This window comes from Alligator mississippiensis, chromosome 1, assembly GCF_030867095.1.
Source record: "Alligator mississippiensis isolate rAllMis1 chromosome 1, rAllMis1, whole genome shotgun sequence".
NCBI classification, from domain to species: domain Eukaryota; kingdom Metazoa; phylum Chordata; order Crocodylia; family Alligatoridae; genus Alligator; species Alligator mississippiensis.
In genome coordinates, this window is record NC_081824.1 from 87375478 (window position 1) to 87388900 (window position 13423).

General features: G+C 45.2%; 1 protein-coding gene across 1 annotated transcript in view; it reads left to right on the forward strand.

Moving 5' to 3' along the window:
- The first annotated feature begins 7552 nt into the window (after nt 1-7552).
- The window catches only part of GRIK2 (glutamate ionotropic receptor kainate type subunit 2), a 687728-nt gene continuing 681857 nt past the window's right edge, over nt 7553-13423 (forward strand). Inside the window, exons 1-2 of the mRNA XM_014611075.3 lie at nt 7553-7643; nt 12635-13036. Coding sequence (XP_014466561.1) covers nt 12922-13036 — 115 coding nt within the window. The 5' untranslated portion in view covers nt 7553-7643; nt 12635-12921. The remainder of the gene's footprint in view (nt 7644-12634; nt 13037-13423) is intronic.

The following is a 13423-nucleotide window of genomic DNA, read 5'->3' on the forward strand; positions in this document are numbered from 1 at the left end:
GTGGGCATTGATGGGGATCCTCTTTCCTTGATCAGATCTCCTCCATCCTTAGGTCTCAAGGCGGTTGGTCCCCAAGTACTTGGGTTGTAAATAGCTTTGCTGGCACTAAAAATATGGGCTGATCATGGATGTCAACCAGATGTCAATGAATCTTCTTTTCCTTGTCTTCCCATCATCTGTTCTTCATATCATAAGTCTTCCTTTTGGACCACTGCTTTGGCTTGTTAGAGATTGAATTTCTTTTCCTTATAGTTGATATTGTTCTGCCCAGCACAAAAGGCCTTGTGCTTATGGACAATCAACTCTTGGATTTTCCAGTCATTCTCATCAAACCAGTCTTGACATTTTACTGGTACTGAATCCAAATGTCTCTTCACCAGCACTGATGACAGTGGACTTGAAGGCATCTAAGCAGTGGTGACATTCTCCTATTGTCATTGATTGGAATTTGCCAGTTTTCTGTTGAGGCACTGGTGGAAGAGGTCTTGCTTGATTGGGTCTTTGAGTCCTCTGAAGTTCCATCAGCATTGCTTCTGCTGTAGCCATTGTTTAGGGGACAGTTTGAATAACATAACTGAGCAGATGAGTTGGTGATAGGTCCAGCAATCATCATCTACTAACATAGCTTGAGTGGTGTGGACATCTTTGTGATCCTGGGCAGAAACAATGATGTATTCAATCAAGCTCCAATGCTTAGATTGTGGGTGTTGTCGTGATGTCTTGTATCTGCTTTTCTGGTGTTTGCGATGATGGTCTATGTTCTACAGATTTGGTCAAGAAGAGGATGCTGTTGGAATTGACCTTGTTCACTCTTTCCTTGCTGAGGTTTCTGTTCCGGAGGTTTGAGAATCTTCCAAATCTGGTGTTGAAATCACCAAGCAGAATAAGTCTGTATCCCTCTGGAACATCAGAGAAGACTTGGATAGCATGGAATTGGCATAGAATTCCTCCTTGGTTTCATTGGCAGCATCAAGTGTTGGGCATGTGCATTGATGACAATGGCATATTGGCTCCATGCCAATTTGAGATGGAGAGTCATGAGGCACTTTTTAAGTCTGACAGGGAACTTATTGAGTTAGTTTTTGTGTTCATTCTTAATGGCAAAAAGCCAAGTCTGTGAAGTCAGTGTTCTCCTTCCTGCTTACCCTTCCAGAAGAGGGTATAGTCACCTTTTTGTTCTTTGAACTGTCCATATCCCACATTCTGGGTCTTGCTTAGTGCAGCAATGTCAGTGTTATGTTGCCTGAGTTCTCAAACCATGATTGTAGTGTTGCACTCTGGGTGTTCACTATCCGGATTGTCCTGATGTTCCAGGTCCTGAAAATGATTGTGTGTAACTACTATGTGTCGTGTGGATACAACATAACTGGGTTTTAACGACTGATTTCTGTGATTTCTAAATCCCAGTGAGAGAGAAAAGATGAACTGTAATGGATCTGACTGTATAACAGATGGCTTCCTTGAAAAGGCTGGATATTTAAGGATGTCACAATGTGGGCATAGCTTGCCATTTTCTCCACTACAGTGAACACACATATATCAACTATCCATAATATTCATATTATTAATTCAAGATTAGGCATCTAACACCATACAAAATAAATTGTCTTGCCACTCCCCCACCCTGAAAATAACATATAAACTCTCAGTGCATAAATCACCACCATTCACTTTAAGAAAAACCTTTTTACATATTGTAAATGTGATCAATAAATACACAGTCCCTGAAGGTTGAAGAGATTATGCAAATTTAACCTGATCAACTATATAAGCCATTGAGACAACTCACTGATGCATTAGCTTTAACCTCTTAGTATGGATATTTTGAATGAGATGTGCAAAAATGCAATGTTAATCAAATAAATCTGTTAAAACTCGTTAAAAATAGGTCAATTGCACATTAAAACTTAAGGTTATTTATTGATAGTGCACCCTGTTTAAATATTTAAGACCCAGATTTCTTTGTATACCTGGCATTATATCACACTAGGGATTTTTTTTTAACTACAATCTACTAATTTATTAGATTATGATAAGGAAAAAAAATATGCTTGTGAAATAATTTTCTTATCATTTGGAGTTTTCTTTTATATTCTGTTATATATTCTGTTACTTTTATATTCTTTTATATCCCTCTATATTCTTTTATATTCTGGAAAATGCTTTTTATAGGACAATTTCCCAGTGTTTTTTGTTGATGCACAGTATCTATGTTCCCCTTAGTCATCATTGCAAATATTGTGGTTGTGAGATTCAGTAGTTTTTAAAATTATTCTAAACTTTTATCCACTGGGAAGCAGATGTAAAATTAGGCCCTGATCTTGAAGATACACTACTAATTTGCTAAAATAATTCTGCTACGCTTTCTCACAGTTAAGTCATATTGATAAATGAGGCAATGTGACCAGGTTGACTGAAGATAACATTAACATTATGTAACATATGTTACATAAACAAAACCAATTATATATTATATAAATAATTTAATCTGAATATAATAATTACCCTCCTGGTTAATACAATGTGGGTCATTCACTGTGATTAGTGGCCAACCTGATTTGAAAATTTATAGGAGTACAACAGTCCTTTACAGTACGTTCTTCATGTATCTCAAGTGCTATAGACTCTTGCTTATATAGACTCATGCTTTTACATAAACAAACAGGATTCAATGTGAAGCAGCAAATAAAATTAAAGAAATTGAAAACAAACAAGAAGATACTATTATGCCTTTATTTAAATCCATGATGAGCCCACATCTCAAAAGCTGTGTCTGGATGCAGCACCCAGTCTCACAAATGGAAGACAGAAGAGGTTTTCAGGGGTACAGAATCTACCCATCGGAGAAGAGACTGAAAAAAACTAGCTTGAATCAGCTTGGAAAAGACATGATTGAGTGACAGGGTTGCCAGGGTAGTTTTAGTAATAGGTTAGGCAAGAATTTTTGGGGGATGGCTTGGATAGAAATGATCCTGCCTCAGGCAGGGGGTTGGACTAGATGACCTCCTGAGGTCCCTTCTTGTTCTGCTTTTTTATCACTGAGGGAGATATGATGGAAGCCTGTAAAATCCTGGGATCACTCTAATCTGTTTCTTATACTCTTCCTCTAAAATCTTTGCTATTTGTCACTGTGAGGGTCAGATTACATGTTACAATTAGACCATGTTAAGAGTAGCTAAAATGTAAATGATCATGCAGTATTAAGGCTCATTATCAAGTGCTAAGTGCCCTGTACATGTCTCAAAGTTGCACCATTTTGGGCAAGGGTTAGCTTTGAGCTGTGCTACCCAACTTTTGACTGTTCAACAGAGATAAAACTACTAACTTGTAGCCACATGGTACACACTGCTACAAGTTGCATGGGTTGCCCCTTCTCCTTACCCCCTTAGGCTAACCATCTGAAAATCCTGGAAAGCCAGGACATCATTTGGGAAATCTGAGGGACTGCCCTCACCCCACACTCTCACAAGTTGGTGGGGATTGGGCTGCATGCTGGGTAGACAGTCCTGCCTGCCTGCAAGGTGCTCCACACCACTGTGACTGCCAGCCAGACTGCACCCCATGTCTCTGCATTTCCAGGACACCCACTATTATTCTTAAAAGTTGGCTGGGACCAGGCTTAGAAATCCAGGACTGTCCTAGCTAAACTGGGTCATATGGTCATTCTGTCTATACTGCAGCTACAGAGCTGCTGACCATGGCAGGCATAGAGCAGACTTAGAAGCTTCTAGCTATGCCCTTACTCACCAGCCCTCTAACATCAGGTCTGAGCAGTGCATGTTAGAGAGGGTATTAAGCCTTAATGTACCACTGCTCACAGTATGTGCTAACTTTAACATAAGCCAACATTCCTTAGAGTTAGCACATGCTCATTGTAACACGTAATCTTGCCTTCAGAGACAGGATACTGGGCTAGATGGGCCTGGTACAGCGGTTCTTATGTTATCATGTTTCATCCCTGCAGCCAAATTATCCAGGAATGTTGTTTCAGGTAGTACACGTACTGTCTTGCAAATGGGCTTCAACAACTGTGATCTTCACAAACCCAGGACACTCTGGGCCAAGAATTTATTTTCTCCTCTAATAGACCAAATATTTAGCTCTGAATTAGCTACTGACCCTAATTGCCTGAGGTTGTTCTGGAACCTCAAGCAGTAGAGGTTTATGCTGTTAGATCTTCAAATTCTTCAATCCCTTTACATACCCTTGCTATCATTACACTGAGGCAGTGAGCCCAGAGCATCCCTCCAAAACATTGTTCCTTGTTTATCTCACCTGGTTCTTCCTCTGAAAGAATTAGACACTCCTTACCAAGTCTCAGAAAAACCCATTTGAAGATTCATGTCTAACTAAATCCAATAAGAGCTTAAGTGACTCAAATAACAGGAGAAAGAAGGACAGTGATACACGTTTGTTGAATAGTCAACCAAGTAAGTGGCTTGCCACTTATCCCTTATCATTGTGTATTTTAATGCTAAAGCATGGAAAAAATACATTATTCAACATGGAACCTGAAGCTATGTTGCCTACAACCTACACACTAACCAGGACTAAAATAAAAAAGCAAAACATCAAGTTAGTGGTAAATCTCTGCAGTTTCATTCTGAATAGTTACCAGTAGTGTTAGGAAAAAATGAAAAATATTCTCATTCAAACACTCAAAAAGAAAGCCCTCCCTTTATTTAAATTCAAATCTTGGCAGAAATTTTTAGTCAAATTTTAGAAAAAAATGTGTTTATTATTACTTTTTTGAAAATCTGACCTTTTATCAAAATTCAAAATGTCACCGACTGATTCTTTAGTTGGGGCAAAATGTTGAAACTTTCAGTCTGCTTCTTAATTGTTACTGCCAATTTTTCCTCAAAGTCAAGAGGCATACAGGCTCTGTGGTCTGATGTACGGTTCTAGAGGGTTTGCTTTGATAAATTTGAATTAGACTGTCCATCATTAGACAATGTTGTTTCCTAATAGGACAAGAAGCCTCAATGGTATGTGATTTTTGGACTTTGCAAAGACTAAGAGGTCCAGGATCTCTTTTGAGTCCGCCAGTGTCCTGGAGTAAATCACTTAGCACCAAGATCCTCACATAAAAGATGATGATGGTGATGATGATGATGATGTCTTTTGTGAAGTAATTTTTGAGGTATGGTAAGTGTTAATGATGATGAGAATACTTCCCAGGATCTTTTTTGAACCCACTATTCTCATGTGGATAAGAGACTCAGTCTAAATTATTGTTGGGCTACAGACTACAGCTTGGCATGACCTCAGCCCAAGCAAAAAGGAGAGACTTGAAGTAAATCCGTCATGATTCAGCACAGATGACATTGTGCACAACTGTTAATCCCTGTGTGTCTAAACCACCACCCTCAAGGACACTTTAAGGACTGAAATACCACATTTCTTCTCTCCCTCTCCTTTCCCCACTCCCTTTTACAAAGGCCTACCAGGCCCTTCTTGGCTAGAATCTTTGGGGGCAAGAGACTGGATACTAACAAACAATGAGAAATGATCGCTAATAATAAACCGAAGTGGGCTGAGCCACCAAGTACAGGAGATCAAAATCTTATTTGCTCTGCTAGTTTTCCCATCCCTGGCTAACTGGAACTAACTGGGGCAGATATCTTCACTGCAGGGCCAGACACAGGCATAGGTGAACTGGGTGGCTGCCCAGGACCTGGACAGAAGTGGGGCCCAAAATGGTATATATTTTTTTATTGTTATCATTATATCTGGCGAAGTGGGGCTCAATACTAAAAGTTTCCCCAGGGCCAGCAGGAGTGTAGGTATGGTGCTGCTGTACTGCCTGGATTGCCTGTCACTGTCCCTATCTCCTTCTAGGCCCTGCCACACTGGTTTTTCTCAGCTCCCTGACCCCAGAGGGCTTCTGGAAGATCCCTTCTGCTCAGCCCCAGCCTCTTAGCCTCTTTTGTTCCCCTTCTGAAGTGAGCACAGGAGTTATGATTATTTTAAGGGGAGGGGCTTGTTCCAGGCCCAGGTCCTCTGGGGTCCCAGGCGGAGGCAAGCAAAGCGCCTCATGAATTTGCTGCTGGCTTCTTGGAAGTCATGAAGCCAGGTCCTGCGGGGGCCGATTAAGCTGCAAGTCACAGCAGCCAGAGCCCCAGCGCCGGCGAGGCAGCCTCTGCCTGCTCTCGGCTCCACAATGGCATCATTGACTATTTATTTACTCGGTACAACAAGGCTGCTGTTTGCTTCAGTATAGGAGCTTTTCAGCCAGCATAAAAAAAAGAGAGAGGGAGGAAAAAAAACCTAACTCTTTGATGCAGTATGAGACAGACCGCCCCCCCCCCCCCCAATCGCTGCTGAGGGGTTAAGCTTTTTTAAGCATCAGCCTGGGAGATGCGACCAGCCCTTGAAGGGAGGGAGCGTCTGCGTTGCCGGTGTGAGCGGAGAGCGGGGAGCAGGGGCGGGCGGGCGGGCGAGCAGGGTTTCCCTCTCTCCGGCTCGCCAGGCACCTCGGACGGGGGAGCTGGAGCCAGGAGAGCAGAGGCGAGGGAGAGCCTGGGATGCTGCAGGGCACGGCGGGGCTGGGCTGGGCAGCGGGCCGAGGGGGCGATGAGGAGGCAGGCGGGGGCTCGGCCGTGCTGTGGACGGCAGCGAGGGGCTGAGGACCAGGGAAGCGCTGCGAGGCCCGGCCTGGGGCTGGGGGAAGCAGGAGAGCCCCAAGGACAGGTGCGGGGCAGGGCCGGGTCCTGCCCTCGCCTCCCTGCCCTGCCCCTGCGGCCTCTTTCAGCCTCCTCCCCATGGCTTCCCCTGAGAAACGCCCCCACCGCCCCCTCCCCACCCACTCCCCCCGTGTACCCCCACACCCCAATGCACTTCACACACAGCCCTACGCCCCCACCTATCCCCCACACGCCCATGCACACCTACAGCCCCCATGCACCCCTCACACACACCCCTACCCCCCATCCACCCCTACGCCCCCAAGTGCCCCCCACACCCCATGCACCCCTGCAAACACCCCTTTACACCCCCCATTCACCCCACCACACACCCCCAGGGCTGGATTAACCCTTTAGTGGGCCCCAGGCAAACAAACCCGCGCGCCCCTACTTCGCACTGTATACTTCTACATTTTTCCCACTCGGTACTTATATAAAACAAGCACAACCGGGTTCCTTCTTCCCTTAGGGCCCTAGGTATGTGTCCAGTTTGCCTATGTATGCCTTAATCCAGCCCTGCACACACCCACCCACCAATCCTTCCCCCGCGCCCCCGGCCTCTTGCACTGTCCCGGGGCCCGGGGCTGACCCCCGGCTGTGGGGGGCGGACCCGGGTCCTGCCCGGCAGCAGCGCCCGGTGCCGGCGGAGCAGGCAGAGGCGGCGGGAGAAGGGGGCTGGGAGCCCGGCAAGGGCGGCGCGCCCCGCCCCTCCCGCGGCTCCCGGCTCCCGGCAGGCAGGGGGCGTGTCGCTCGGCTCGGCTCCGCTCCGCTCGGCGGCAGCCGCCACCGCCTCCTCCTCCACCCCCCACCCCCACCGCCTCCTCCTTCGCCGCCGCTGCCGCCTGCTCCGGCACTCGCGCGCGGCTCCGGCTGCACCTCAGTCCCGCCGCTTGCCCCTGCCGCTCCGCTCCTTGCCGGGCAGCGGCCAGCCCCGCGCTGCCCCCGCTCCTCTGCAAGGTAGGACGCGCTGCCCCGGCCGCCGGCCCCCGCCCCAGGTCCCGCACGCTGCCCCGAGCCGTGGGGGGAGCAGGGGGCAGCCATCGCCGCCCTCCCGCGCAGCCGGGGCTGCCCTTGCAGCGCCGCGGGGGAGCGGGGAAGGGGCCGGGACTTGTGGAGCTGGGTGGGCTCGGGCTGTGCCCCCGGATTTCTCCCCCTTCCCCCTCCAGCTCCTCGCCCAGCCGCCTCCTGTGTCAGGCAACTCGCCTCCTCCACTTCCTGGAGCCAGTCCTGTCACCTGCGGTTGAGCAAAGTGGAGGAGAAAAGCCCCGCTGTTCCGGCAGCAAGTGGCCGGGGCTCCCCGCATGGTCGGGGCGGTGTTTCCCCTCCCTTCTGGCTCCTGTGTGCCCACGGTGGAAAGGAAGGCAGGCGCTGAAATCCTCCCCCCCCCCCCCCCCACTCCCTCCCCTCTCACCCTCCTTTCCTCTCCTCTCATAAACTTCCCGGTGGATGGCATCAAGCAACATCTCTCCCACCCTTCCCCAGCCCCCCAAAGTTGCTAGGTAGGTAGGTGAGTGGGTGGGCGGGTAGGTGGTCGGGGCGGGGGGGAATGGATCTATGAGCCAAGTCGTAAATGTTTGCTTTCCCTGTTTCCAAACCTGCGAGGAAGTGCGTGCGTTGCCGTGAAGTCCGAAAGTGCCTGAGCAAGTGAATCTATCAGCGGTCGTAGCTCGTTAATTAGGCTGCGCGCCTTTCCAGCAGCTAAAAAATTAATTACCATCTTCAAATGTCATCCATCAGGGGCGCAGCAGAAACTTGGTTGTAAATCTGGACTGAGCTAATAACAGGCAGAGGGGAACCGGTCGTTTTTATAGCTTGTGGGAGTGGAGTGCAAGTGGGCCGCAATGTGTTTTTAACTGATAATATCAACATTCATTTGAGCACTTTGGCAAACGTTAAAGGGGGGGGAGGACTGGGTTCCTGATTTGTCAGCAGAGCTGCAATGCTCCCGTCTCCAGATCTGGAGAGGTCGCTCAGGTGTTGCAGTGAGCACCAGATTGCAACAGCAGGAGGATCCTGGTGGCAGGCAACTCTGAGGCGTTTGCAAGGATTCGCCGAAAAAATGGCCAAGAAACAAAGCTTCAGGGACCATATGTCACATATAGGCCAGGCTCTAAATTTATCTCTCCCTTCTTTTCCTCCCATTTATTCTTGGAAGAGGCAAATATCAGAAGTTAAGGGATGTGATGCCCATGGTGCAAGTCATGTAGCCAGTTCGTAGATCTGTAGCTACGGCAGGAAAATCCAAAGCTTTTCCTTTTTTTAAAAAAGTGTCATGGTAAAAATATGTCCCAGCAGGTGGCAGCTAACTGGAACTAGATTAACTTTTAGTATGATAACAGGACATGGAAATTTATGGGCTGAAGAAGACAGTACCTGGTACAGGAATCGGAATCGTTAAATGTACTCTTAAGATGAATCCAAATCACCCTTTTTACATAATTTACGTTATATGCAGTGGACACACACATTCACAGGCAATTACTAGACTTTTGCCGGCCAATATTGCATGGCCTCAGGCAATTTCTGCTTCTTTTTTTAGTTCTAACATTTTCACCTGTGTGTTCTGCTTTTGTATAATATATATTATATTACACAGTATAATTTATATATATTATCTGGCAGCAATGTATATATATATTTACAGAGAGCGAGCGAGCGAGCACACGCGATATATTGTTACAAGACTGTAAGTGCAAAGGTGTAGAAAAAAGCACAATGTTTGACAGAGAATTGAATATTCCTATTTTTGGGTCTGATAACTGGGATGAGGAGGCCAGAGTCCCACTCAGCACCAGTATCAGATAGCCCTGCGCCTGAAAAGAATTGAACATCAGGAATTACAAGCACTAGAAAGGCTCTAGCAGGTTCCTGCTCGAAATACTATTTCATTAGCTGCCTCAATCCTTCAAATGTGTACTCTACTAGGAAGAAGCATATTAGGAGGTATCGAGTAGTTTTCTTTTTTTCTTTTGGAAATGTATGTTGTGAAGAGAGAAATGAAGCTGAGAACCTCTTAACAGAAGGGGATCTGAAGGTGGTGGAGTTTGAGTCTTCAACTAATTGTATATATTGTAAATGGTCTTTAGCTATCAAAGATAGGACTCACTGAATATTCAGATGCCTAAGAAAATGGGGGCCTTTATCAGAGAGGAATGACTGATGCTGATGAAAGCATTTTTGGCTTAACCACCACCTTTCTTTGAGAGCGGGGGATATAGCTTAATAAAACTCTAGACATTGTACGGTAGGATATTATGTACTCCAAAGCGATCCTATGAACTATCAGTAAAGACACAGGCCAGCCAATCTAGTAAGGAAAAGAGCCGCTGTCTTTAAAACAATGGATACAATATTTTAATTTTCTTTCGGTAGTAGAAACTATTGGAGGGAAAAAACGTGTTTTGACACCTAAAATGATACATTGTTTCCGTACTACATCTCACCACCAGCGCTGCGCAGTGACTGAGCGGTGCTCTCCCTGGTGCTGAAAAGTAACAGCTCTTTAGCTCTACTCCATTTCAGCACGACAGTTCCAGTCGCTGTCCGTGGTGGTTTTTGCTTTCCAGGTCAGTAATAGACCGTCATTAAGAGTGAAAGGAAAATTAACTTGAGCATTATGCATGAGTACATGTTTTGAACGGTAGAATGCTAGGTATTTAACGATCAAAAGCATTGCTGATAGATTGTTTTCAATTACTGCAGAGGAGCCTTGGTGTGCTGGGAGTTTTGTTCTTCTTTTACGGAGAGCTGGATACTTCCCGGGTAATTTAGAATATCAGTGTGAATAATAACTAGTTAAAATAGTCAGATTGCCCCAAGGTATAAGTTTATTTTAATCTATTGTTAAATGTGCTAACATGGACAATGGATTTTAACAATTCACAAACTTGCTCTAAAAATCAGGCGACCCAGAGTGCTACGCTCTGAGCATGCATAACAAAACGTGTATGTAAGGATATCTGATCTGTTGACAAATTAAAATTGCTCGTAGTTATAACGGAGGTCAGCTCTGTTTCCCTTTGGACTAAGATAAAATATGAAAAAGTAGAACAGAGTGGATGAAACACCACATACAAAGAAAGAACATCTCAGACTGCACATTTTCCTAGGAGATATTCTAAGTGTGAACTGAAGGAGTCGCTAGATATCCTTGATTCTAACACTAGGTGTTCTTTTAAAGTGCTCCAATAGTCAAATCATTTGATTGAATTGCCTGCTAGACTGCAGAACTAGCCATTCATGATACTTATTTTTGACACTGCAGTTATGCCTCCATTTTAAAGAAAAAATCAATGGCGTTTAATAATCCTATCGCAGAATATAAATTTCTCTTCATCAGCCTTTTACCATATCTTAAGTAAATACAGTCAGGAGAAAAAAAATCAGTCAGCCCTAACCTTCGAAAGTTACTGTGAATTGCTAAGACTTTAAAGGGAATGTATCACTAAGATTATAGATAATAAATCCAATTGTAATATAATTTATCCTGCATGTCCAAGCTCTGTGTATATTTCTTAAGAATTAACCATAACCCACGTCTCTATTGCTACACTTCTGTAGTATGTTTCTTCCGGCTGGTATCATTTAATTTCTGTGAAACCAAGTTTGTGTTGTCTTCGTTTATGGAAAAAATTCTCTCACTGATATGTTTTTTTCCAGCAATAAAGAGATGTTGCATAGCCAGGAAGAATATAGATTAATCTGCATTCATTTTCCTTGTGGAGTCCTAGGGATTATCTTTTAATATGAGTAATAAAACTCAAATAGCTCCAGTAAAAGTTTTACTCTCCGGTTGGTCCAAAAGGGACGGAGACTTTTTACAATGTGTTTTGATGAATGCACAGAGATGCAAATACCCGATTAAAAATATCTTGATGGCTTTTCCAAGCAAAATCTGAACTATTCCAAAGAGTGCTTACACCTTAATCTAGTTGAAAGAGAAAAGTACATTGTTGCAGTTTTGGATAAAAACTGGATGCACCAGCCGCAAATTGGCAAATGCTATTGCTCTTAGTAAAGATAGTAACGTAAGTAAATGTGCTTAGGTTACAGTTCCATAGTAACCATAGGTCTCAATGCAAGTGACGTTAGGAACACTATCAGAATACCACACTGTATGGAGAGCTGAGTGTAAAAGTGAGAATCAGAATATAAACACATGCAAATCCACACATCATTCTGCCTTTCCAACAGCGTTGTAACTTCAAGTAAGTTGAGCGACGTGAAAATGAAGGTCTGTCAATTCCACACCAGTAGATCTTTTTTTAAAGCACTACAATTTCCGCTTTACTTTGAAGCTGGATGTTCAGTCGGTCCGGTGCAACTTGCTAAAGACAGCCAGTACACAGACCATCGTGTTTACGTAAATGCATGCCTCAGGTGCACAAGTAATAGAAAGTGAGTGGAAATATCGGGACCTTTCTAAACCCAAATCACATTCTGATCCCCCACATGACTTATTGTCAGCCTTTGCAACACGTCCTCTTCCACAACTCCAAGGCTAAGTGATTTCGACCCAGCTAGTCAGCTATTAAAACTCATGAATTGATTTTTTGGAGAACCGCACCCCCTGTCCAAAGCTGACTCTTTGCAGTGAAATACCGGTAGCTATTGTTGAAACCAAATAAAAAAAATAGAAATAATAATTTTAGGCACGTAAATAAACCCGAGTTGGTTTTTCAAAAAAGGTAGGCGATCAGATCGGTTGCATAATAGAAATAGGGAAGGCTGTCTGGCAGGCAGCCTTAAGAAGAGAAGAGCTATCTCAATTTCTCTCACTTAATCTTGGCTTCACGTCAGAAGCTGTGCAGCAGTGCAGTAGAATGGGAGCACAGCAAAAGCTTCGCCAGTAAAACGCCTGGTGCTCATTGACTCTCGCTATGTGGCGATACCTCAGCGATTTCTCAAGCTGGATTTCCTATTGATTTTCCTCCTTTCTTGCCTCCCAGGTTCACCCGGCTGGACATTGTGTGTGTTTGGATTTCTCAAGGATTCTCCCCCGACTAACATGGATGTCCCACCATTCCTTGCAGTTGAAGGTTGCTCCTTGGCGCAGTGAATGAAGAACATGCAGGGATTGCTAATGGGTTTGGGAAGCGTAGACTCTCTCCTCTCTCTGTGACCATGCCGTGATCGTGTCTGAGGGCCATCAGTTTACGTTTCCTCATTCTTACCCTACCGGGGAGCCTGACGCTTAGAAGGGGGAAGTAAGGCAGCGCGTGTGCATAGAAACACCATGAAGATTATTTTCCCGATTCTAACTAATCCAGTCTTCAGATGCACCATTAGACTCCTTCTTTGCTTACTGTGGATTGGATATTCTCAAGGAACCACACATGTATTAAGATTCGGTAAGATTTCCCGACACTTTTGCATGGTGCTGAATATTGTATTCGTGTGATTGTGTCAGAAGGAGGGTTGCTGGGGAAGAGCTGGGAGCTGCTGCTGCTGCTGGAGTCAGGCGCCGAGTCCTTCTGTATTTTGCATCCGGATGGCTGAAACAGCGTGTTTGTGTGTCGAGGCAGTTTGCTGTATCATGATGATGATGAGGAGGAGGGGGATAATAATGGGGACAATGACCGGCAAGCAAGCGTGTTTGTCGAGGGTTCTGCAGAATGATCAGAGCTTGCGTGGCTCCCTGGTACGGTGCCTGTTTGTTTCCATAGCAGTGGAAAACGCGGCTAAAATAGCTGTTGATTAGTTAAGATCCGACAACTAGTTGTTAAGTTTCACTCGCC